Source organism: Erinaceus europaeus, chromosome 2 (genome assembly GCF_950295315.1).
Source record: "Erinaceus europaeus chromosome 2, mEriEur2.1, whole genome shotgun sequence".
NCBI classification, from domain to species: Eukaryota; Metazoa; Chordata; class Mammalia; order Eulipotyphla; family Erinaceidae; genus Erinaceus; species Erinaceus europaeus.
In genome coordinates, this window is record NC_080163.1 from 3,672,362 (window position 1) to 3,694,694 (window position 22,333).

The 22,333-nt window shown below is 57.0% G+C and overlaps 3 protein-coding genes across 10 annotated transcripts in view; 2 read left to right on the plus strand and 1 right to left on the minus strand.

The window, feature by feature from the left end:
* PPFIA3 (PTPRF interacting protein alpha 3) overlaps nucleotides 1-11,496 on the plus strand; it is a 44,477-nt gene extending 32,981 nt beyond the window's left edge. For 2 of the 3 annotated variants that reach the window (XM_060174124.1, XM_060174123.1), the window contains exons 20-29: nucleotides 204-285; nucleotides 2,086-2,286; nucleotides 6,134-6,196; nucleotides 6,375-6,401; nucleotides 8,061-8,236; nucleotides 9,043-9,140; nucleotides 9,511-9,686; nucleotides 9,783-9,851; nucleotides 10,052-10,223; nucleotides 10,631-11,496. In XM_060174124.1, coding sequence (XP_060030107.1) covers nucleotides 204-285; nucleotides 2,086-2,286; nucleotides 6,134-6,196; nucleotides 6,375-6,401; nucleotides 8,061-8,236; nucleotides 9,043-9,140; nucleotides 9,511-9,686; nucleotides 9,783-9,851; nucleotides 10,052-10,223; nucleotides 10,631-10,689 — 1,123 coding nt within the window. In that variant the 3' untranslated portion in view covers nucleotides 10,690-11,496. The remainder of the gene's footprint in view (nucleotides 1-203; nucleotides 286-2,085; nucleotides 2,287-6,133; nucleotides 6,197-6,374; nucleotides 6,402-8,060; nucleotides 8,237-9,042; nucleotides 9,141-9,510; nucleotides 9,687-9,782; nucleotides 9,852-10,051; nucleotides 10,224-10,630) is intronic. The other variant, XM_060174125.1, reaches the window with a different exon arrangement.
* A 117-nt stretch (nucleotides 11,497-11,613) lies between these two features.
* Nucleotides 11,614-17,971, minus strand: HRC (histidine rich calcium binding protein). The gene is made up of 7 exons (XM_060174126.1): nucleotides 16,899-17,971; nucleotides 15,696-16,607; nucleotides 15,536-15,606; nucleotides 14,310-14,378; nucleotides 14,018-14,072; nucleotides 11,910-11,946; nucleotides 11,614-11,735 (listed from the first exon to the last, which is right to left on the minus strand). Exons 1-7 carry the CDS (start codon nucleotides 17,752-17,754, stop codon nucleotides 11,699-11,701), a joined length of 2,037 nt encoding a protein of 678 aa, XP_060030109.1. The 5' UTR covers nucleotides 17,755-17,971; the 3' UTR covers nucleotides 11,614-11,698.
* A 3,132-nt stretch (nucleotides 17,972-21,103) lies between these two features.
* The window catches only part of TRPM4 (transient receptor potential cation channel subfamily M member 4), a 61,913-nt gene continuing 60,683 nt past the window's right edge, over nucleotides 21,104-22,333 (plus strand). For 5 of the 6 annotated variants that reach the window (XR_009545229.1, XM_060174141.1, XM_060174142.1 and 2 more), the window contains exons 1-2: nucleotides 21,104-21,196; nucleotides 21,455-21,522. Coding sequence is in view for 4 of the 6 variants with exons in the window: in XM_060174141.1 (XP_060030124.1) it covers nucleotides 21,173-21,196; nucleotides 21,455-21,522 (92 nt within the window). In the remaining 2 variants the exon portion in view is untranslated. The remainder of the gene's footprint in view (nucleotides 21,197-21,454; nucleotides 21,523-22,333) is intronic. The other variant, XM_060174144.1, reaches the window with a different exon arrangement.

Consider the following 22,333-nt stretch of genomic DNA (forward strand, 5'->3'; position numbering starts at 1 on the left):
TTGTGCTTTGCGCCATGTGCGCTTCACCCGCGGCACTACCGCCCAACTCTGTCACTTTTTTTTTTTTTTTAAGTGTTCAGCTACAGTGTGTGTGTGTGTGTGTGTGTGTGTGTGTGTGTGTGTGTGTGCGCGCGCGCGCGCTGGGGGGAGTTGAAGGGGACCGACCAAGAGGGCTGGGCCTCTCCACACCTGACCCCCCACAGGCACGAGCTCTTGGAAGAAGCCTGCCGCCAGGGCCTGCCCTTTGCTGCCTGGGATGGCCCCACCGTGGTCTCCTGGCTTGAGGTACTGACCCCAGAAACACGTTCCTGGCTGGGGGTTCTCCTAGCACAGGGGTGGTGGTCCTGGGAGGGGCTCTGGCTTCCTGCTCCCCGAAACTGCTTCTCTCCCCTTACACCTCCCCTGTCCTGTTCTCTCTCTCCCTACCCCTCTGTCTGTGGTTTCTGTCTGACTTTCTCTCTGGTCATCCTTGTGTTTTTATGACTGTTTCCTCTCATATCTCTGGGTCTTCCTACATCTCTCTCACAATGTCTCTCACTCCTTTCTCTCCCTTGTCTCTGTCTCTCCCTGCCCCTCTCTCTCCCCTTGGACTCTCGGTTTCTCTCCATCTTTGTCTCTCTCTGACTCTGTTCTTTCTCCCCACATCTGGTTCCCTGTCTCCCATCTCTTCTCACGTCTGCCTCTTCCTGTCTCCTCTCCCCCATCTCTGTGTCTTTCTGTCTGTTCTCCCCGTCTCTGCACTCCCTTGTCTCTGTCTCCATCTCTGCTCTCGCCTGTCTCTGCCCCTCCCCATCCTGTCTCCCCGTCTCTGTTCTTCCCCGTCTCTGTCTCCCCATCTCTGTCTCCCCATCTCTGCCTTCCCTGTCTCTGTTCCTCCCCATTCTGTCTCCCCATCTCTGTGTCTCCCCATCTCTACCTCTCTGCATCTGTCTCTGCTCCTCCCCATCTGTCTCCCCATCTCTGTCTCTGTCTCCGCTCCTCCCCGTCTCTGTCTCCCCATCCTGTCTCCCCATCTCTGTCTCCCCATCTCTGTCTCCCCATCTCTCTGTCTCCCCATCTCTGTCTCTGCTCCTCCCCATCTCTGTCTCCCCATCTCTCTGTCTCCCCATCTCTGTCTCCCCATCTCTGTCTCCCCATCCTGTCTCCCCATCTCTGTCTCCCCATCTCTGTCTCTGCTCCTCCCCATCTCTGTCTCCCCATCTCTGTCTCCCCATCTCTGTCTCTGCTCCTCCCCATCTCTGTCTCCCCATCTCTCTGTCTCCCCATCTCTCTGTCTCCCCGTCTCTGTCTCCCCATCTCTGTCTCCCCATCTCTCTGTCTCCCTGTCTCTGTCTCCCCATCTCTCTGTCTCCCTATCTCTGTCTCTGCTCCTCCCCATCTCTGTCTCCCCATATCTCTGTCTTCCCGTCTCTGTCTCCCATCTCTGTCACTGTCTCTGCTCCTCCCCATCTGTCTCCCCATCTCTGTGTCTCCCCATCTCTACCTCTCTGCATCTGTCTCTGCTCCTCCCCATCTGTCTCCCCATCTCTTGTCTCTGTCTCCGCTCCTCCCCGTTTCTGTCTCCCCATCCTGTCTCCCTGTCTCTGTCTCCCTGTCTCTGTCTCCCCATCCTGTCTCCCCATCTCTGTCTCCCCATCTCTCTGTCTCCCCATCTCTGTCTCCTCATCTCTGTCTCCCCATCTCTGTCTCCCCATCCTGTCTCCCCATCTCTGTCTCCCCATCTCTCTGTCTCCCCATCTCTGTCTCCCCGTCTCTGTCTCCCCATCTCTCTGTCTCCCCATCTCTGTCTCTGCTCCTCCCCATCTCTGTCTCCCCATCTCTCTGTCTCCCCATCTCTCTGTCTCCCCATCTGTCTCCCCATCTCTGTCTCCCCGTCTCTGTCTCTCCATCTCTGTCTCCCCATCCTGTCTCCCCATCTCTGTCTCCCCATCTCTGTCTCCCCATCTCTGTCTCCCCGTCTCTGTCTCCCCGTCTCTGTCTCCCCGTCTCTGTCTCCCGTCTCTGTCACTGTCTCTGCTCCTCCCCATCTGTCTCCCCGTCTCTGTCTCCCCATCTCTGTGTCTCCGCGTCTCTGTCTCCCCCCAGCTGTGGGTAGGCATGCCCGCGTGGTACGTGGCCGCCTGCCGGGCCAATGTCAAGAGCGGGGCCATCATGGCCAACCTGTCGGACACGGAGATCCAGCGCGAGATCGGCATCAGCAACCCGCTGCACCGGCTCAAGCTGCGCCTGGCCATCCAGGAGATGGTGTCGCTCACCTCGCCCTCGGCGCCCGCCTCCTCCCGCACGGTGAGTGCCGGCCAATCCCCGCGCGCGGTGCGCCAGGGCCCCGCCCACTCCCGCGGAGCAGCCAATCCGGACGCCCCCGGCCCCATCCCGGGACCCCGCTGCCGGACCCTTTCTGCCTCCTCCCGCCTTCAGCCCTGCTGCTCGCCTTGGAGCTCCAACCAGCTCGGACTTTTTCTCATCATATACATAATATAAATATATATATTAATCAGACAGATACAGAGAGACCAGCACTGATTAGTGCTGGGGGATGGATATATATATATATATATATATATATATATATATATATATATACATATACATATACATATACATATACATATACATATATATATATATATATATTAAAAGCAATGTTTTATTTTACAGTTTAAAGCTTTCTTTTCTTTTTTTAAATTATCTTTATTTGTTTCATAGAGTCAGCCAGAAATTAAGAGAGAAGGGAGTGATAGAGAGGGAGAGAGAGACAGAGAGACACTTGCAGCATTGCTTCACCACTCATAAAGCTTTCCCCCTGCAGGTGGGGACCAGGGGATCAAACCTGGGTCCTTGCGCACTGTGACATGTGCCTCAACCAGGTGCACCATCACGTGGCCCCAATTTATTTATTATTAATGAAAAGAGAGACACCAGAGCTCAGCTCAGTCCTGGCAGAAGGTGGTGCCTGGGGCTGAACCTGGAGCCTGTGGAGTCTCAGCCATGCAAGATATTTTTTTTTAAAAAATGGGGGGGTGCCTGAGGATAGTATAGTTATTCTGCAAAAGACTCTTAATGCCTGAAGCACCAACATAATCCAGAGCTGACATATATATGAGAGGAAGAGAGTCCACTGAGCGGTACATGTGCCATGTGCACAACTCAGGCTAGGGACCCGAGTCAGAGCCCCTGCGCCCACTTGCAGTGGGGGACACACTTCGGGACTCGTGAAGCAGGTCTGCAGTAGTCTATCTCTTCTTCCTTTTATTTGCCTCCAGGGTTATTGCTGGGGCTGGGTGCCAGCACTACAAACCCACTGCTTCTGTGGCCATTTTTCATATTTTATTGGCTAGGACAGAGAGAAATTGAGAGGAGAGGGGAGATAGAGAGAGGGAGAGAAAGACAGACACCTGCAGACCTGCTCCACTGCTTGTGAAGTGACTCCCTGCAGGTGGGGAGCCGGGGTCCTTGAGCAGGTCCTTGTGCTTCATACTAAGTGTGCTTAACCTGGTGTGCCACCATCTGGCCCCTCTCTCCCTGTCGCCCTCTCCCTTATCAATTTCTCTGTCCTAATAAAAGTTAGAATTAAAAAACAAACAGAAAGAGCAACCCTTAAGTGAAATTGTGCGTAAGGCCCTGACTATAAAAATAAACAAGCAAGTCAATAAATATTTATTTTTCAGCAGAGACACCAAGTACACTTCTTGGTTCTAGCAGAGTGTTCCTGCTGGGGATTGAACATGCAGCCTCTGAGGCCTCAGGCACGTGTGTCTAATGTGCTGTCGCTACATTATCTCCCTGCCTTCTCTCTTATTTATTTTTTTAAGATCTGTTTATTTTGCCTCCAGGGTTATCTGGGGCTCAGTGCCTGCACTATAAATCCACTGCTCCTGGTGGTCATTTTTCCCATTTTATTGGATAGGACAGAAGGAAACTGAGAGAGGAGGGAGAGAGAGAGAGAGAGAGATACCTGCAGACCTGCTTCACCACTTGTGAAGTGACCCCCTCTTCCAGGTGGGGAGCCGGGGGCTTGAACCAGGATCCTTGCGTGGGTCCTTGCACTTAGTACTGTGTGCTCTTTTTTATACTCTATTTTTTAATACTCATTTATTTATTCCCTTTTGTTGCCCTTGTTTTATTGTTGTAGTTTTTATTGTTGTTATTGATGTCATTGTTGTTGGGTAGGACAAAGAGGAATAGAGAGAGGAGGGGAAGACAGAGAAAGGGGGAGAGAAAGACAGACACCTGCAGACCTGCTTCACTGCCTGTGAAGCGACGCCCCCTGCAGGTGGGGAGCCGGGGGCTCGAACCGGGATCCTTCTGCCGGTCCTTGCTCTTTGCGCCACCTGCGCTTAACCCGCTGCGCTTCCGCCCGACTCCCAGCACTGTGCGCTCTTCACCAGGTGCACGTACACCGCCGCCAGGCCCCCAAGGTCTGCTTGTTTATGAGAGAGAACCAGAGCATCATTCTGGCAAGAGCAATGTCAGGGCTCAAATTCAGGACCTCATGCTCCAACATCTTACCCACGGGCCTCCTCCTGGGCTGCCTCCCAAGGCCCTCATAAAAAAGAAAAGGGGGGGAGTCGGGCAGTAGCGCAGCGGGTTAAGCGCAGGTGGCACAAAGCACAAGGACCGGCGTGTGAATCCCAGGTTCGAGCCCCCGGCTCCCCACCTACAGGGGGAGTCGCTTCACAGGCGGTGAAGCAGGTCTGCAGGTGTCTGACTTTCTCTCCCCCTCTCTGTCTCCCCTCCTCTCTTCATTTCTCTCTGTCCTATCAGCAACAATAGCTACAACAATAAAAACAAGGGTAGCAAAAGGGAATAAATAAATAAATAAATATTAAAAAAGGAAAAGGGAAATGTTTAATCTATTATGTTTAAACTTTATTTATTTGCCTCCAGGGTTATCACTGGGACTCCGTGCCTGCACTATGGATCCACAGCTCCTGTGGCAATTTTTCCCCCATTTTTACTGGATGAGACAGAGGGAAATTGAGACAAGAGGGCGAGATAGAGAGGGAGAAAGACAGACACCTGCAGATCTACTTCACTGCTTGTGAAGCGACCCCCCTGCGTGTGAGGAGTAGGGGGGCTGGAGTCCCAATTCTTGTGCAGGTCCTTGTGCTTAGTACTATGTGCACTTAGCACTGCCCACCCCGGATTGATTTCATTTTATACAACACAGAGAAGTTGAGAGTGAGAGGAAACCGAGACACCTGCAGCACTGCTTTGCCGCTGGTAAAGCCCCCCCCCTGCAGGTGGGGACCAGGGGCTTGAACCCAGGTCTTTGTGCCTGGGAACACATGCAACTTAACCAGTTGCTTCACCACTCGGTCCAGGTTTATTTGTTTATCTGTTTTTCCCCTTTTGTTGCCCTTGTTGTTTATTGTTGTAGTTATTATTATTGTTGATGATGTGACTGTTGGATAGGATAGAGAGAAATGGAGAGAGGAGGGGAAGACAGAGAGGGAGAGAAAGACAGACACCTGCAGACCTGCTTCACCGCCTGTGAAGCGACTCCCCTGCAGGTGGGGAGCCGGGGGCTCGAACCGGGATCCTTGCGCCTGTCCTTGCGCTTTGCGCCATGTGTGCTTAACCTGCTGCGCTACCGCCCGACTACCTATTTATCTGTTTTTATTTATTGATTTATTGGCTAGAGACAGAAACTCAAATGAGGGAGTCGGGCGGTAGCACAGTGGGTTAAGCTCAGGTGGTGCAAAGTGCAAGGACTGGCGTTAAGGATCCCGGTTCGAGCCCCCAGCTCCCCAACTTCAGGGGAAGTCACTTCACAGGTAGTGAAGCAGGTCTCCAAGTGTCTGTCTTTCTGTCCCCCTCTGTCTTCCCCTCCTCTCTCCATTTCTTTCTGTACTGCCCATCAACGACGACAACAACAATAACTACAACAATAAAAAGAAACGACAAGGGCAACAAAAGGGAATAAATAAGTAAATAAAAAAAATAAATAAAAAACCTCAAATAAAAGAGGGAGATAGTGAAAGCAAAAGAGACACCTGCAGCCCTGCTTCACTGCTTGTGAAGTGTCCCTGCTGCATGGGGGGGGCCAAGGGGCTTGAACCTGGGTCCTTGTGCATGGTAGCAGGAGCATTTCACCAGGTGTCAACCCTCCTTAACGCTCCCCGCCCCTCAGTCCACAGGAAACGTGTGGATGACACACGAGGAGATGGAGTCCCTCACCGCCACCACCAAGCCTGTGAGTGCCCTCTCTGGGCGCCTTGGGGCCGCACCAACTCGCTGTGGGGCGGGATGGGGCAGAGGCGAGCCTGGGACTGTCTGGTTCCTCTGTCTGGTCTGGTCGTGGGTCCTCCCTCCCTTCTCTGCCGGCCCCTTAACCCACCCCCTTCTCTCCCCTCTTCCCACTAACGGGTCAGGAGACCAAGGAGATCAGCTGGGAGCAGGTAGGGGCGCGGGGCGGCCGTGGGCGCATGAACAGGCACGCTGCATGGATGGTCCTCCCTCCCTCTCCCTCCCCGGAGACCACTCTTGACCACTGGGGTGGGGGCTTGGGGGGGCTGTTTCTTTGGAACTTGGAGTCGGTGGAAAACCCACTCATAACATTTTTTTAAGCGGGGTGTACCGCCCATTCCATTCTCATAGGATGTATATAGAAAGTGTGTGTGTGTGTGTGGGGGGGGGGTCCCTCTGCACTGAGGCAGATGGGCTGATGGAACTGGTGTCATGGGGGAAGCTTCTTGGGAGGGAGGAGAGAAGTCGTCAGGCTGTGGAGCTCAGGAGGAGAAGTTACACTTTAATCACAAGAAGGGAGAGGCAGGAATTCACCGTGGAATACAGACTTTCCATCACTGCGTTTTGGGGTGGGGTGAGGGGCAGTAGTGACGTTGCCCTGGGTTTTAGCAAGATGCTTAAGACAAGTGTGCTTTTTCTTTTTCAAATTAAAAAAAAAGTATGTTTTAAAGCTGTATTTTCTTTATGTATGATACAGAGAGGAATTGAGAGGGAAGAGGGAGATAAAGAGGTAGAGAGAGACACCTGCGGACTGCTTCACTATTCTTGAAGGTTTTTCCCTGCAGGGGGCTTGAACCTGGCTCCTTGTGCACTATGTGTGCTCAGCCAGGCATGTTGCCTCCCGCCCCTGCCCCATCGCAAGTTAATATTAACGAGAAAGAGAGAAGCAGAGCATCGCTCTGGCGGATACAGCCCCTGGGTTAAACTCGGGCTTGTCACTGCACCACCTCTGGGGCCACAGCCAGAGTCCAGAGCACTGGCGAGTTTGTGAGCACGTCGATTCCGATCCAGTAGCCTGCATCGGAGGGGCCTGGAGGAAGGTTTTGATCCTGCAATTCTTTCTTCCTTCCTTTTCAAGTATTTTTTAAAAAAATTAAAAAATATTTATTCCCTTTTGTTGCCCTTGTTTTATTGTTGTAGTTATTGTTGTTGTTGTTATTTACGTCATAGTTGTTGGATAGGACAGAGAGAAATGGAGAGAGGAGGGGAAGGCAGAGAGGAGGAGAGAAAGACAGACACCTGCAGACCTGCTTCACCGCCTATGAAGCGACTCCTCTGCAGGTGGGGAGCCGGGGCTCAAACCAGGATCTTTACGCCGGTCCTTGCGCTTGGAGACATTTGCGCTTCACCCGCTGCGCTACCGCCAGACTCCCCTTTTTAAGTATCTTTATTGGATACAAACGGAGAGAAATTGAAATGGGGAAGAGATCAAGAGAAAAAGACAGACAGACAGACACCTGCAGCCCTGCTTCACCACTCGTGAAGCTTTCCCCCTACAGGTGGGGACCAGGGGCTCGAACAAGGTCTCTGTGCACTGTAATGTGTGCCACCGCCTGGGCCCTAGATCCTACAATTCCAGCAGGTTCCCAGGTGAGGAGGCTGAGGCCATGGCCTCCCTCTGAGAAAGCAGTGTGTCTGTTCAGTCCTCAGGAGGAGCAGAGGACTAGCTGGGGTCACCCCCCCCCCCCGTCCTGAGCAGAGATGGTAGTTGACCTGGGTTGGGTGTGTGTTTGGGGGGGTGGCACTGGCATGGCACACACGGGAAATGGTGGAGGACCTGAGCCCTGTCCCCCCCCCCCTCCCCGGTCCAGATCCTGGCCTATGGCGACATGAACCACGAGTGGGTGGGCAACGACTGGCTGCCCAGCCTGGGGCTGCCGCAGTACCGCAGCTACTTCATGGAGTCGCTGGTGGACGCCCGCATGCTGGACCACCTGAACAAGAAGGAGCTCCGCGGCCAGCTCAAGATGGTGGACAGCTTCCACAGGTGGGTGGGGCCTGGAGCCTTCTGCCAATGGGACTGGGGATGGCAAAGGCCTTGCGGGGTCGGCGGGTAGCACAGCGGCTTAACCGCGCACACCCGGGCAAAGCGCAAGGACTAGCATAAGGGAAAGGCCTCCGATTACCTGCAGATTCGCAGGTAATCCTGATTTATTTATTGGATTGAGACAGAGAAACCAAGAGGGGGAGGGAAGAGATAGAGGAGAATGACAGACACCTGCAGGGGGCCAAGCAGTGGCGCGCCTGGTTGAGAACACGCATTACAGTGCGCAAGGACCTAGGTTCGAGCCCCTGGTCCCCACCTGCAAGGGGAAAGGCTGAAGGTGACTCTCTGTCTCTCTCCCTCTCTATTTCCCCCACCCTTCTCAATTTCTGTCTCTAGCCAATAAGTCAATAAGAATATTTTTTAAAAAGATTTACAAAAGAAGCGAGACACCTGTAGCTCTGTTTCACCACTTGTGAAGCTTTGCCCCCTGCAGGTGGGGACTGGGGGCATGAAGCCGGGTCCTTGTGCCTAGTAACAGATGCATCGCTGCCCTGCCCCCCTGAACATCCTCACTCCTCTGCCACCACAGTACAGTGACCCAGCAGGAGAAAGAAAATCTACATCTCCTGACATATGATTAGTTGTCCCCACGCTGCACTAGGCTGGCCACCTTGGCCCGTTGGGTCGCACATGCAGTGGACAGGAGTCACCACCCCTCCTGAAGCCCCCAGCCATGGGCAGGGTGCAGTCGGAGCCCCTTGGGTCTGTGAAGGCTCCTCTGTGACTTCACTTCCCCTGCTGCTCAGGGTGAGCTTGCATTACGGGATCATGTGTTTGAAACGGCTCAACTATGACCGCAAGGACTTGGAGCGGAGGCGAGAAGAGAGTCAGAGCCAGATCCGAGGTGCCTTGGGAGCCAGGGGTGTGGTGAGGGGGTATAGAGCCAGACTGGGGGGGGGCGCTGACTAGAGGATGGAGGGGGGAGGTAGCATCCCCCACAGGGTGTGTGTAGGGGGTGGGGTTTGAGGAGGCCAGCATGTCAGGTGGCCAGGGAAGGGGTTCCAGAGATGGGGTGAGCGTGAGGGAGTGGCCAGGAAAGAGGAAAGGAGTTCAGGGGTTGGGCCCAGCATACAGAGGGGCGTGTGGTCAGGAGAAAATGATGCGGGTGTGTGTGTGTGTGGTGGTGGTGGGGGGGGGGGTCTGGGCTTAATCTGCAAGGTTCTTTCTGGTGCCTGGAGCGACGCCGCTGAATGTCGCTCCCTCCCGTTCCCCAGACGTGATGGTGTGGTCCAATGAGCGGGTCATGGGCTGGGTGTCCGGGCTAGGCCTGAAAGAATTCGCCACGAACCTCACGGAGAGCGGGGTGCACGGGGCGCTGCTCGCCCTGGACGAGACCTTCGACTACTCGGACCTTGCCCTGCTCCTGCAGATCCCCACGCAGAACGCGCAGGTGAGCCGCTGCTCAGCCCCGGGGCTGCAGGGCCAACCCGGCCTGCCAGACTGCACCCTGCAATGCCCCCCCCGCCCCCCACCCTGTGCTCCCCAGGCCCGGCAGCTCCTGGAGAAGGAGTTCAGCAACCTCATCTCCTTGGGTACAGACCGACGGCTGGACGAGGTGGGCAGGGCAGCAGACCTGGAGGCTGGACTGCCAGCTGCCACTCCTGGGACTGAGCCCGAGGGGTGGAGCTGTACGGTGCCAATCATGGTTGGGGCGGGGCAGCGGGGAAGACCGCGAGCGAAGGGGCGTGGCCTCGGGCTGGTGGGCGTGGTCACCGCCGGGGTTCCCACTCTGGCTGCTCGCCCCTGTACCTCTAGGACAGCGCCAAATCCTTCAGCCGTTCCCCATCCTGGCGGAAGATGTTCCGAGAGAAGGACCTCCGAGGCGTAACCCCCGACTCAGCTGAGATGCTGCCCCCCAACTTTCGTTCGGCCGCAGCAGGAGCCCTGGGCTCGCCGGGACTCCCCCTCCGCAAGCTGCAGCCCGAAGGTGGGCGGCTCCCAGAGGCCACAGCCCCTGCACCCTCCTGGGGGCGGCAGGGTGGGGGGAGGATGGCCGAAGGAGCCCCTAACTTTCCAGAAACAAGCCTCCCTGCCCCAGACTGTCAAAACGATCTGACCCTTTCTCCACGCCCCCTCCCACCCCAAATAGACTCCCCCACCCCCACCCCCCGTGAATTCGCTCGGTGTCACCTGGGACACCTCGGGGTCCCCAGGGCTGCGGGGAAGGGAGGGAAGGCGGCGTGGAGTCAGGGCATCGTGGCCATCTCGGGAAGCGTGGTCCCGGGACGCACGCCTGGGGTTGAGATTTGGAGAGTTTGGGGGGGGGGTGCAGAGAGTGACGGGGTGGTCAGGGCTGCGTGCTGGGGGCTGGACCGCAGCTCGCTCTCCCTCCAGGCCAGACTTCTGGAAGCTCCCGGGCAGACGGCGTCTCGGTCCGGACCTACTCCTGCTAGTGCCGGCCTCCAGGTGAGGACGGGGCCCCAGCTCCGCACGGCTCCAGCCACCGCCCTGGCGCCCGCGCAGGTGACCGCACGCCGAACGAAGAGCCTTCCAGAGGCTGGGCTGTACCCCTCCGCCCGGACGATGGTCTCTCCCGGCCCCGCGGGCGGGGGAGCGGGTGCCGCGGACTGGACCATCCGCACCGACGCGCGGGGGGGCGCGCACCCCGCCTGGACCAAACCACGCCGACCGGACGGGGGGTGGCGACCCCTGCTCCCGCCCCGCACCCCCGCCTCCCTTTCCTCCAACTTTGTAATTTATTGATCCGTTTCCCGACGGGGTTGGGTGCCCGCTTCCCGCGGAGAGGGCGCGGGGCTCCCCTCCCGGGCCGCATGCGGGGAGAGGCCGCCCCCCCCCCCGCCCCCGTGGCGGGGCCCAAGTCTTCCTCGAGGAGGGGGCGGGGGACTCGCTGCTACAAGCCACGCCCCCCGGCCTCTCAGCTCCCCGGGTCCGCTGCGGGCGGGGCCCCCTCCTCCCCTCCCTGCACCCCGTGTCTCGTGTCCCCGGGGCCCCCGCCCCCCCCCCGTGGTGTGGCTGTGTCGTGCCCCGGGGGTCGGGGGCGCAGCAGTACGCTCCCCGGCCCCCCTCCGGCTCCGGGGTTTGCATGGGAGAAGCCTCTTTCCACGATGCCGCTGGGCGACGAGGCGTAGGGAGAGGGAGGACGGCGGGGGGGGGGGCCCGCGCCCCGACTCTCGGTCGGCCTCCCTGCCCCCCTCCCCTCGTCACTCCGCGATCACGGGTAAAGAGAACTGTTTCAACAAGCCCCCGTGTGGACTGGTTTCTTCCAAGAGTGCAGACCCTTCCTCCCCCTCCCCTGTCTCCGGCCAGGGTCTCTGACACCTTCCCCACCCCCACCTGCACCCCCAGGCCTGCCGAGGTTCCGGGAGCACGTTTATTCAGAGAAATAAATAGGGCTCGTGGACGGGGGTTCGGAGGGTCAGCGGGGTGCGCCGCAGGGTGGGGTCAGGGTTCCTGAGCTTCCGGCACGCCCGCCAGCGCTCTGCAGGGGTGGGGGTGGGGGGGATACGGGTTAGGCGGCCCAAGGGTCCAGGGTTCACTCCGGGACGCTTGGAGATCGCGGCCCTGCTCATTGGTCCAGAATCCCAGAGCAAAAGGCACCTCCAAGCAGGAAGGACCCTTACCCCCCGACCCCCAGCCACCGCAGCCAACTTACTGGTAGAGAGATGAAGAGAAATAGTCAATGTAGCTTCCTGTGGGGGAGAAGAGAAATTGGGGGTGGGGGCCCTTGTCACAGAGCCTTAGAGCAGCCTCTTCCCACTTCCTTCCCCCAAGTCTGCCATCGAGATTCGTTCGAAGGGCCTACTATTGAATTGGACCCTCCAAGCCCCCCTTGGCAGGGTTGTGAGTCAGCTCTCACTCGGTAGAGCGCACACCGAGCCATGCATGAGGAGCTGGGTGCAAGCCCCTGGCCGCCACAGGGAGCAGCTGTCCCGGAAGCGGCACTAGGAGTGGAGCGGTGCTGTGTCTCTCCTCCTCGCTCTGTCTCTCATCCTCCATCTAAAATAAATCAATTAGCCCGCAGGAAGAACCCTGGTGGGGGAAATATATAAATAGCTCGCTCCAGGTGTTCCCATTCTGCAGTAGTCCTGCTCTGTCTGTCCTTAGACCCAAGTTTTCATCATTCGTTTGTTCTGTTGTGTTGTTTTCCAGAGTATTGCTCAGCTTTGGCTTAAGGTGGCGCTAGAGGGATTGAACCTGGGCCCTTGGGGTGTCTCAAGCTTGAAAGTTCTTTTGCATAACCATTATACTGTCTCCTGACCCCTCCATTATCTTTTTTTTAAATGCTTTAAGTTTTTACTAGGGATTTATATGATTAGGAAATAAAAGAAGTATAGTTCCACACCATGCCCCCCACTAAAGTTCTGCCATGTTTTTTTTTTTTTTTTTAAATTTCATTGAGGGGCCAGGTGGTAGCACACCTGGTTAAGCACACCACTACATTGCATAAGGACCCAGATTCAAGCCCCTGGTTCCCACCTGCAAGGGAAAAACTTTATGAGTGGTGAAGCAGGGCTGCAATGTCTCTCTGTGTGTCTCTGTCTCTGTCCCCCCCCTTCCTCTCAATTTCTGGCTGTCTCTAATAAATAAAAAAGATAATAACAAAATTTTATTGGGGGCCAGGTGGTGACACACCTGGTTAAGTGCACACATTACAGTGTGCAAGGACCCAGGTTCAAGCCCCTGGTCCCCACCTGCAGGGGTAAAGCTTCATGAGTGGTGAAGTAAGGCTGCAGGTGTCTCTGTCTCTTTCCCTCTCTCTCCCCCCTCCCCTCTCAATTTCTCTCTGTCTCTAATAAATAAATAAAAATAACTTTAAAAAAGAAAGGGAAATTTTATTGAAAGAACAGAAAGAGGGGGCTGGGCAGTAGTGCAGCGGGTTGGGTGCACATGGCCATGGCGCAAAGCGCAAGGACTGGAGTGAGGATCCTGGATCGAACCCCACTCCCCACCTGCAGGGGAGTCGCTTCACAGGCGGTGAAGCAGGTCTACAGGTGTCTGTCTTTCTCTCCCCCTCTCTGTCTTCCCCTCTTCTCTTTGATTTCTCTCTGTCCTGTCCAACAACAACAACAGCACTGACAACAACAATAATGATAACAACAAGGGCAACAAAAAAGAAATGGCCTTCAGGAGCAGTGGATTCCTAGTGCAGGCACCGAGACCCAATAATAACCCTGAGGCAAAAAAAAAAAAAAAAACACGACAGAAAGATATCAAGAACGAAGGTGGAGAAAGAGAGGGGAAAGAGGGAGAGAGACACCTGCAGCTGTGTTTCACCACTTGTGAAGCTTCCCCTCTATAAGTGGGGACTAGAGACTTGAACCCTGGTCCTTGTGCATGGTGATGTGCTCAACCGGGTGTGCCCATAAACATTTTATACATAAATATAGAATAAGCCAAAGGATTGTTCATCTGGTTTATGGTGGCACCAGGGATTGAACCTGGGACTTCTACTACCTCAGGCAGGAAAGTCCGTTGCTTGCTGCTACTGCTGCAAGCTCTCCAGGCTTCTCTCTTTTTTAATCTCAAACCCAGAGCCTCACTAATGGCGCTCCACCGCTGAACTACCTCCCAGGCCCTCCTCCACCCACTCATTCTCACCCTCCTGGGATTCAGCCTTAGTCCCCAACCTTCCCCAGCCCCGCCCCTCCACCGGCACAGACCCCGCCCCTGACTTTGGCCCCGCCCCTCCACCTGCGCTAAACCACGCCCACAGCTCTGGCCCCGCCCCCAAGGTTCCCGCTGGGCCCGGCTGGCGCTCACCTGGGGAGCAGATGGTTTCACAGACCAGCGGGCAGAGGTAGCAGAACTGGCAGTGCTGGGGGAGGGCGACAGGAGAGGGCGCCCGGTCAGTTCCGGGCGGGGCGCACAGGGCGGAGGCCTGCTCGCTGAAGGTCAGAGCCGGCCGGCCGTGGGCTGGGAGTCAATGCTGATTAGGGCTAAGGATGGGTGTGTGTGCGGGACGGGGGTGGGGAGAGCTGGGCAGCTGGGGGTGCTCGGGTGCCCCGGGGCCACCCTGGGCCGAGGGGAGCTTTGAGTCCAGGGCGGTCCTCACCTGGCACTGGTCGCAGTGCTCTCCCATGTGCTCCTCATCACAGCGACAGTTCTCACACTCAGTGCATCGCTGGGGACCCAAAGACCGCGTCAGAGGAAGCCTACCCCCCACCACCCATCACCAGTTATTCCACTCTGTCACTCTGATTTTCAATTGCAGGCAGATTTCATGTCCTACCCCCACTTAAAAAATGTATTTCTGGGGAGTTGGGCGGTAGCGCAGCGGGTTAAGCGCAGCGGGTTAAGCGCACGGGGCGCAAAGCGCAAGGACCTGCAGAAGGATCCTGGTTCGAGGCCCCAAACCTGCAGGGAAGTTGCTTCACAGGCGGTGAAGCAGGTCTGCGGGTGTCTGTCTTTCTCCCCCCCCCATCTTCCCTTCCTCTCTCCATTTCTCTCTGTCCTATCCAACGACGACGACATCAATAACAACAACAACAACAAAACAAGGGCAACAAAAGGAAAAATAAATATTTTTTAAAATGTATTTATGGCGCCGGGTGGTATTGAACCTGGTTGAGCACACACATTACAGTGTACAGGACCTGGGTTCAAGCCCCTACTCCCCACCAGCAGGGGGCGGCTTCCTGAGCAGTGAAACAAGTACTATGGGGGGTGTCTTTTCTCTCCCTATCTCCCTCCCCCTTCCCTTTCAATTTATCTCTGTCCTATCAAATAAAGACCAAAAAGAGAAAAGAAAAGAAAAGGAAAAATGGCTGTTGGGAGCAGTGGATTCCCAGTGCTTAAACCTAACGGCAAAATTACTTAATTAAATGTATTTATTAATTAATTAGGGGATGAGAGAGCCAGAGCATCACTCAGGCACACCGGTGCCAGGGATCAAACTCCGGACCTCATGCCTGCATGCCCTCTGCTTTGCTATCGCTCCACCTCCCAGGCCACAGCCCCCCTCACCCCCCACTTTGGACCGGGCCTCTGGATGCTCTCAGAACCTGTGGTTCCCGTCGTGTCCCTCCTGTTCCCCAACTCTGCCACGGCCTCCTCTCTGTCTCCACACCCACAGGTCCAGACCTCCCATCTGGCCCCCACATGCTCTGAGAAGTGTCCCCCACCTCATCTGGAACTGCTCCATGTCCCTTCTTTTACCCAGCATCCTCCCAAGATACGCCCAGGGGTGGGGGGAGGACTTGGGACACGTTCCAAGGACAGCTGTGTGTGGCGGGCGGGGGGGGGGGGGGTTGGGGCTGGGGAGGAGGGTTGGGGACATACATTGCAGAAGGAGCAGTAGCTACACAGAGACCCTGGCTGGTAGTTGCCATATTCCTGGACGTCCTTAGAACCTGTGGGGACAGGAGGGGGGCGTGACCCAGGCTGGTTTGGCCCCGCCCCGCCCCACCCCCTCACCCTGTCCCTGCCACCCGGCACTTACCCATGTCCTCACTGTTGTCCTCCTCACTGGAGCCCCCGCCAGCAGCCTCCCTCAAGGTCAGGGGGTCAGGGATGATGCTGAAGGGGAGCTCATCTTCCTCCAGGCCCTCCTCCTCATCCTCCTCTTCTTCCTGGTGAGCTTGGCCCAGAGGGGACAGAACCTCAGCCCTGTCTTCCTGCTCTTCCTCCTCCTCGTCCTCTGGGCTCTGAACAAGGCCGTGACCTTCCTCTTCATCCTCCTGGTCCTTCTGCTCCAGGCTGCCCAGGGGGATGTCTTCTCCCTCTTCCTGGCCCTCATCCTTTTCCTCCTGGGACGCCCGGTCCTCTTCCTCCTCTTCAGACTCTCCCTCCCGTGAGTGGCTTTCCGTCTTGTCTTCCTTATGTCCTGGGGGCTGTGGACCAGTCTCCTCTCTGATGGGCTCTCTGCGAGCTGTCCCTTCATCCCTGTGTCCTTGCTGCCTGAGGCTGGGAGCCTCATGGCTGAAGATGTCCTCCTCTTCCTCCCGGGGGACTTCGTGGTGGTGCCGGCCGTGGACCACGTGATACTCATCTGGGGAGTCCTCGTCTTCTTCCCTGTGGCCTTGGGGTTGGTGGCTGGCTACAGGGGGGGTGAACTTGACTGTGATGGCCTCCTCCTCCTCCTCCTCTTCCTGTCGAAGCATCTGGTGGGTGTGTCTGGGAGCTGGGTGCCAGTGTTCAGTGGACACATTCTCATGATCCTCATCCTCCTCACCTCCCTCACCCCCGTGGCCTCGATGTCCCTGGAGAGGGACGTGGTGGTGGTGTTCCTCTGAGTCATCATCATCCTCTTCCATTCTGTGGCTCCAGAGCCTGTGGGCCTGGTGTCCATACTCTGTGAAGGTGTCGGCATCATCACCATCATCGCCATCATCGCCACCACCATCACCATCTTCTTCTCCTTCTCCGTGGCCTCGGTGTCCATGGCCTCGGTGTCCACGGCCTTGGTTGTGGTGCTCACGTTCCTCCTCATCCTCCTCATCCTCTTGGTCTCTGTGGACTTGGTGTCCATACTCATCCGAGGCTTCACCATCTTCTTCATCTTCATCATCATCGTCTTCTCCGTGGCCTCGGTGTCCGTGGCCTCGGTGTCCACGGCCTTGGTTGTGGTGCTCACGTTCCTCCTCATCCTCCTCATCCTCTTGGTCTCTGTGGACTTGGTGTCCATACTCATCCGAGGCTTCACCATCTTCTTCATCTTCATCATCATCGTCTTCTCTGTGGGCTCGGAGTCCGTGGCCTGGGACATGGTGCTGGTGGTGTTCTTCTGAGTCACCTTCATCATCCTCCATCCCGTGTCCAGGGTGCATATGGATCTGGTGGCCATACTCCATGGAGGCGTCATCATCATCATCATCATCTTCTTCTTCTTCTTCTTCTTCATCTTCTTCTCCTTGTCTGTGGCCTGGGTGTCCTTGGTCACGATACTGATGTTCCTCTGAGTCATCTTCATCCTCTCCCAGCTTCCCATGAGCTGGGTGCTGGTGGGCATGGGTCTCCCCTTCCTCCTCTTCGTCATCATCACCGTCTCCTCCATGGCTTCGGTGTACGTGCCTGATGGCGGGCTGGTGACCCTCGCTGGACACAACTTGGTCCTCGTCCTCCTGGCCGTGGCTTCTGTGTCTGGGGGAGCGGTGCCTCTTGTGCTCGGCTGAGTCTCCTATGCTTTCCTTCCCGTGACCTCTGTGCCTGTGGGCCGGCTGTGTGTGGCGTGTGAAGTCCTCGTCCTCTTCCTCCTCCCTGCTCTCGTGGCCTTGGGCTCCATGGCCATCATCCTGGAAGACATCTCTGTCCTCTCCCCTGTGGCTCCAGAGATGAGTCCCCACAGACGCCTCCTCACTCTTGCCTCTGTGACCCTCTCGGTTGTGGCCGGCATGGCCAAGCTCTGTGGACGCATCCTCCGAGGGTCTCTCCAGCCCCGCGTTGGTGTTGGGTTCCAGCCCTTCCCCCCTCAGCTGCTGGGTGACTGCTGGGGGGAGGAGCAGACCTGCCAGGGCGGCCCAGAGGAGGGGAACCTGCAGCCCAGGCCCAGGGCGGCCCATGGGGACGGACGGACAGATGGACGGAAGTACAGGCTGGCTGGCCCCGGCCTGGCTCCAGCTGTGAGGGCAGAGCTTGGGGTCCTTCTCTCTCCCCTTCTCTCTGTCTCCCTGCTGTGCCTTGCACCCGGTGTCACTTGCCTTCCTCCGGCCCTGGCTTCCCAGCTCTGGACACCCCTCTGGGGCTGGCTCAGGAGCCCCCTGACCGCCCTTGTGGGCCCTCCCTCCCCACTTCCCAGCCAATAGGGTCTCTCCCCTCCCCTCTTTGTGGCTAAATTTACTCCGGGCCCTGAGTTATTCTGGGGAGGACTGCCTGCCCCTCCTCCTCCCCACTGGGCAGGGCTGGGAGCTGGGGTCTGCCTTGACATGAGGGGGTCCTAGGAGGGCTGGCGGGGAGCAAGGGGGCTTGACTTTGAACAGTCAACAAGTCCACATCTGGCAGCTGCAAAGACAAAGACTGGACCTGAAGCCAGCCAGGGGTGGGTGGGGGAGAGCCCCCCACAGCGTGGAATTATGGGGGCTTAGATGATGGGGAGCTTCTGTTCGCAAGGGGAGCTCTGCAGAGAGCCGGTGGGTGTGGAGAGGGTTAGGGGAACTAGTCCCTGGTGCATGACCTCCTATCCCTGGTGGGGGCACCCAGCCAGGCCAGGGCTATTAATACTGCGAGGGGGTGGGGGGCTCAGGTTACCCAACAGCCACAGCTGTCTCTGTCACCCAGCGCTGCTGCAGAAGACACGTCTCCCCCCCCCCCCCCCCCCCCCCCCCCCCGTCCTGCCACTGCAGCTCTTGCCCAGGGGCCCTGTACTGGCAGAGTCCCTGTTACCCGTCTTTACAGGATCCTGGCTCTCTGCTCACCTGAGTGTCCCCTCAAATCTCTCCCAACATGCTCTCCAAATCTCTGACCCCTTCTTTCTGATTCTCTACCTCCATCTAAGTCTCCGGACCCCCTCCTCTGGGTTAGTGTGTCACCTCCCCCATCTGTCACGCACTCTCCTTGGGCCTCTGGCTCCCTCCCTGGGGACTTTGTGCCCCTACCCAGAGCGGTTTTTCTCCCCCTCCCTTCCCCTCCCTCCCCCTCCCCCCTCTGTCTTCCCCTCCCCCTCCCTCTCTCAGATTCCTTCTGAATCTTTAGGCTCCTCCTGTTTCCATTTTTTTGGTTCCCCCCAATCAATGTAGCCCCTCCCTCACTTCTAGCACTCTCTTCCATGTCTCTGCCCCTCCCTTTCTCTGGGTCTCTGTCCCCCTTTCACTCTGAGTCTCTCTCCTCCCTTTCTCTGGGTCTCTGTCCCCCTTTCACTCTGAGTCTCTCTCCTCCCTTTCTCTGGGTCTCTGTCCCCCTTTCACTCTGAGTCTCTCTCCTCCTCTTTCTCTGGGTCTCTGTCCCCCTTTCACTCTGAGTCTCTCTCCTCCTCTTTCTCTGGGTCTCTGTCCCCCTTTCACTCTGAGTCTCTCTCCTCCCTTTCTCTGGGTCTCTGTCCCCCTTTCACTCTGAGTCTCTCTCCTCCTCTTTCTCTGGGTCTCTGTCCCCCTTTCACTCTGAGTCTCTCTCCTCCTCTTTCTCTGGGTCTCTGTCCCCCTTTCACTCTGAGTCTCTCTCCTCCTCAATCTCTGGGTCTCTGTCCCCCTTTCACTCTGAGTCTCTCTCCTCCCTTTCTCTGGGTCTCTGTCCCCCTTTCACTCTGAGTCTCTCTCCTCCCTTTCTCTGGGTCTCTGTCCCCCTTTCACTCTGAGTCTCTCTCCTCCTCTTTCTCTGTGTCTCTGTCTCCCTTTCACTCTGAGTTTGAGTCTCTCTCCTCCTCTTTCTCTGGGTCTCTGTGCCCCCATGCATTTGTTTCCTCCCCACCCCGCACGCACCTCTAACTTGTGTCTCTGTATCCTCATCTCCCCTACCTCACACTCTCTGTCTCTCAGTTTCTGAGTCTCTGTCCCTGTCTCTCTGGGTCTCTGTCCCTGTCTCTCTGGGTCTCTGTCCCTGTCTCTCTGGGTCTCTGTCCCTGTCTCTCTGGGTCTCTGTCCCTGTCTCTCTGGGTCTCTGTCCCTGTCTCTCTGGGTCTCTGTCCCTGTCTCTTTGGGTCTTTTTTTTAAAATATTTATTTTATTTATTCCCTTTTGTTGCCCTTGATGTTTCATTATTGTAGTTATTATTGTTGTTGTTATTTGATGTCGTCATTGTTGGATAGGACAGAGAGAAATGGAGAGAGTAGGGGAATACAGAGAGGAGGAGAGAAAGACAGACACCTGCAGACCTGCTTCACCGCCTGGGAAGCGACTCCCCTGCAGGTGGGGAGCCGGGGGCTCGAACCAAGATCCTTAAGCTGGTCCTTGTACTTTGTGCCACCTGCGCTTAACCTGCTGCACTACCACCTGACTCCCACTCTTTGGGTCTTTGTTCCTGTCTCTCTGGGTTTCTGTCTCTCTGGGTCTCTGTCCCCATCTCTCTGGGTCTCTGTCCTTGTCTCTCTGGGTCCCTATCTCTCTGGTCTCTGTGTCCCTCTGGGTCTCTGTGTCTCTCTGGGTCTCTGTTCCTGTCTCTCTGGGTCCCTATCTCTCTGGTCTCTGTGTCCCTCTGGGTCTCTGTTCCTGTCTCTCTGGGTCCCTATCTCTCTGGTCTCTGTGTCCCTCTGGGTCTCTGTGTCTCTCTGGGTCTCTGTTCCTGTCTCTCTGGGTCCCTATCTCTCTGGTCTCTGTGTCCCTCTGGGTCTCTGTTCCTGTCTCTCTGGGTCCCTATCTCTCTGGTCTCTGTGTCCCTCTGGGTCTCTGTTCCTGTCTCTCTGGGTCCCTATCTCTCTGGTCTCTGTGTCCCTCTGGGTCTCTGTGTCCCTCTGGGTCTCTGTTCCTGTCTCTCTGGGTCCCTATCTCTCTGGTCTCTGTGTCTCTCTGGGTCTCTGTTCCTGTCTCTCTGGGTCCCTATCTCTCTGGTCTCTGTGTCCCTCTGGGTCTCTGTTCCTGTCTCTCTGGGTCCCTATCTCTCTGGTCTCTGTGTCCCTCTGGGTCTCTGTTCCTGTCTCTCTGGGTCCCTATCTCTCTGGTCTCTGTGTCCCTCTGGGTCTCTGTTCCTGTCTCTCTGGGTCCCTATCTCTCTGGTCTCTGTGTCCCTCTGGGTCTCTGTGTCTCTCTGGGTCTCTGTTCCTGTCTCTCTGGGTCCCTATCTCTCTGGTCTCTGTGTCCCTCTGGGTCTCTGTTCCTGTCTCTCTGGGTCCCTATCTCTCTGGTCTCTGTGTCCCTCTGGGTCTCTGTGTCCCTCTGGGTCTCTGTCCCCGTCTCCCTGGTCTCTGAGCAGCAGCCTGGCCTGTCCGCCCTCCCTAGCGCCAGGGCTCCCGCCCCGCAGGCCTCGCCCCGCCCAAGCCGGGAAGTGGCGGATCCGGTTCTCCCGGCTGCGTGGAGGGAGGCGCGGAGCCGGGAGCTGCGGGGCGGCGGCGGCATGGTGGGTGCGGAGAAGGAGCAGGTACGGCGGCCGGCGGGCTGGGTGCTGGAGACCCAGGGTGCAGGCATGACGGGTGCCTGGGTGTGGGGGCGACCGGGGGTCCCACCAGGGGCGCGCCGGATCCCCGGTGCTGGGCTGGGACTTGGGGTGCGGGCTAGTGGGGCCCTGGGCCCAGTGTCGCGCGGGGCAGCCGGGGTCTGGGGTGCGGGGCCCCTCTTGGGTCCCGGGTGGGTGGGGTGGCCCCTGCATGGGGTCTGCACTCCGCATTCCTGTCCCCAGAGCTGGATCCCCAAGATCTTCAAGAAGAAGACTTGCACCACGTTCATCGCCGAGCCCACAGATGCGGGGTGAGGAGGGCGCCCCAGCACCCACCCGGGACCGAGGCCCGCCCGCCCCCATCACTGTCGCTGTCACTGCGGCTGCTGCTCCCAAGGGCGTTCCGGCTCCCCAGGGCGGCCTGTGCCGGCGGCCAGCCCCCCCCCCCGCCCGCATTTCCTGCCCCGAGTCAGAGCTGTAACCCCAGGGCTGGTCCCCGTCTGTCTCTGCCCTTTCCCTGCCCTTAAAAATGTTTGATTTATTTATGAGAGAACCAGAGCACCTCTCTGGCACATGCGATGTTGGGGCCCTCAATACTGAGAGCCCAGTGCTCTGACTACTGTGTCACCCTGCCGGGTAGCACACCCACCCCCACATTATTATTATTATTTTTAGATTTTATTTTTTAATGAGAAAGATAGGAGGAGAGAGAAAGAACCAGACATCACTGGCACATGTGGTGCCGGAGAATCGAACTCAGGACCTCATGCTTGAGCGTCCAAAGCTTTATCACTGCACCACCTCCCAGACCACCACATTATTTTTTAAACATGTAATTATCTAGGGGCAGGGCAGTGGCACACAAGTGACCAAGTGTGAGGATGTGGGTTTGAGCCCCCGGGTCCCCACCTGCCAGGGAGGGGGTGAGAAGCTTCAGGAGTGTTGCAGGAGGGCTGCAGGTGTCTTCTCTGCCTCTTTCTCTCACTGTCTCCTCTTCCCGCTCAATTTCTCTCTGTCCAGGACCTCTGCCTGCAAATTCTGGGTTCTTCTATGCCAGCACTATCTCCTCCTCCATCTTCTTCTTCTTTTAAAAGAATTTATTTATTCATGAGAGAGATAGGA

Coding starts and splice junctions, on each gene's coding strand:
- HRC (XM_060174126.1), bottom strand. CDS start 17,754: ATGGGCCGCCCTGGGCCTGGGCTGCAGGTTCCCCTCCTCTGGGCCGCC. Junction 15,607..15,695: donor GGACAACAGTGAGGACATGG/GTAAGTGCCGGG, acceptor CTGTCCCCACAG/GTTCTAAGGACGTCCAGGAA. Junction 11,736..11,909: donor TTCTCTTCATCTCTCTACCA/GTAAGTTGGCTG, acceptor CCACCCCTGCAG/AGCGCTGGCGGGCGTGCCGG.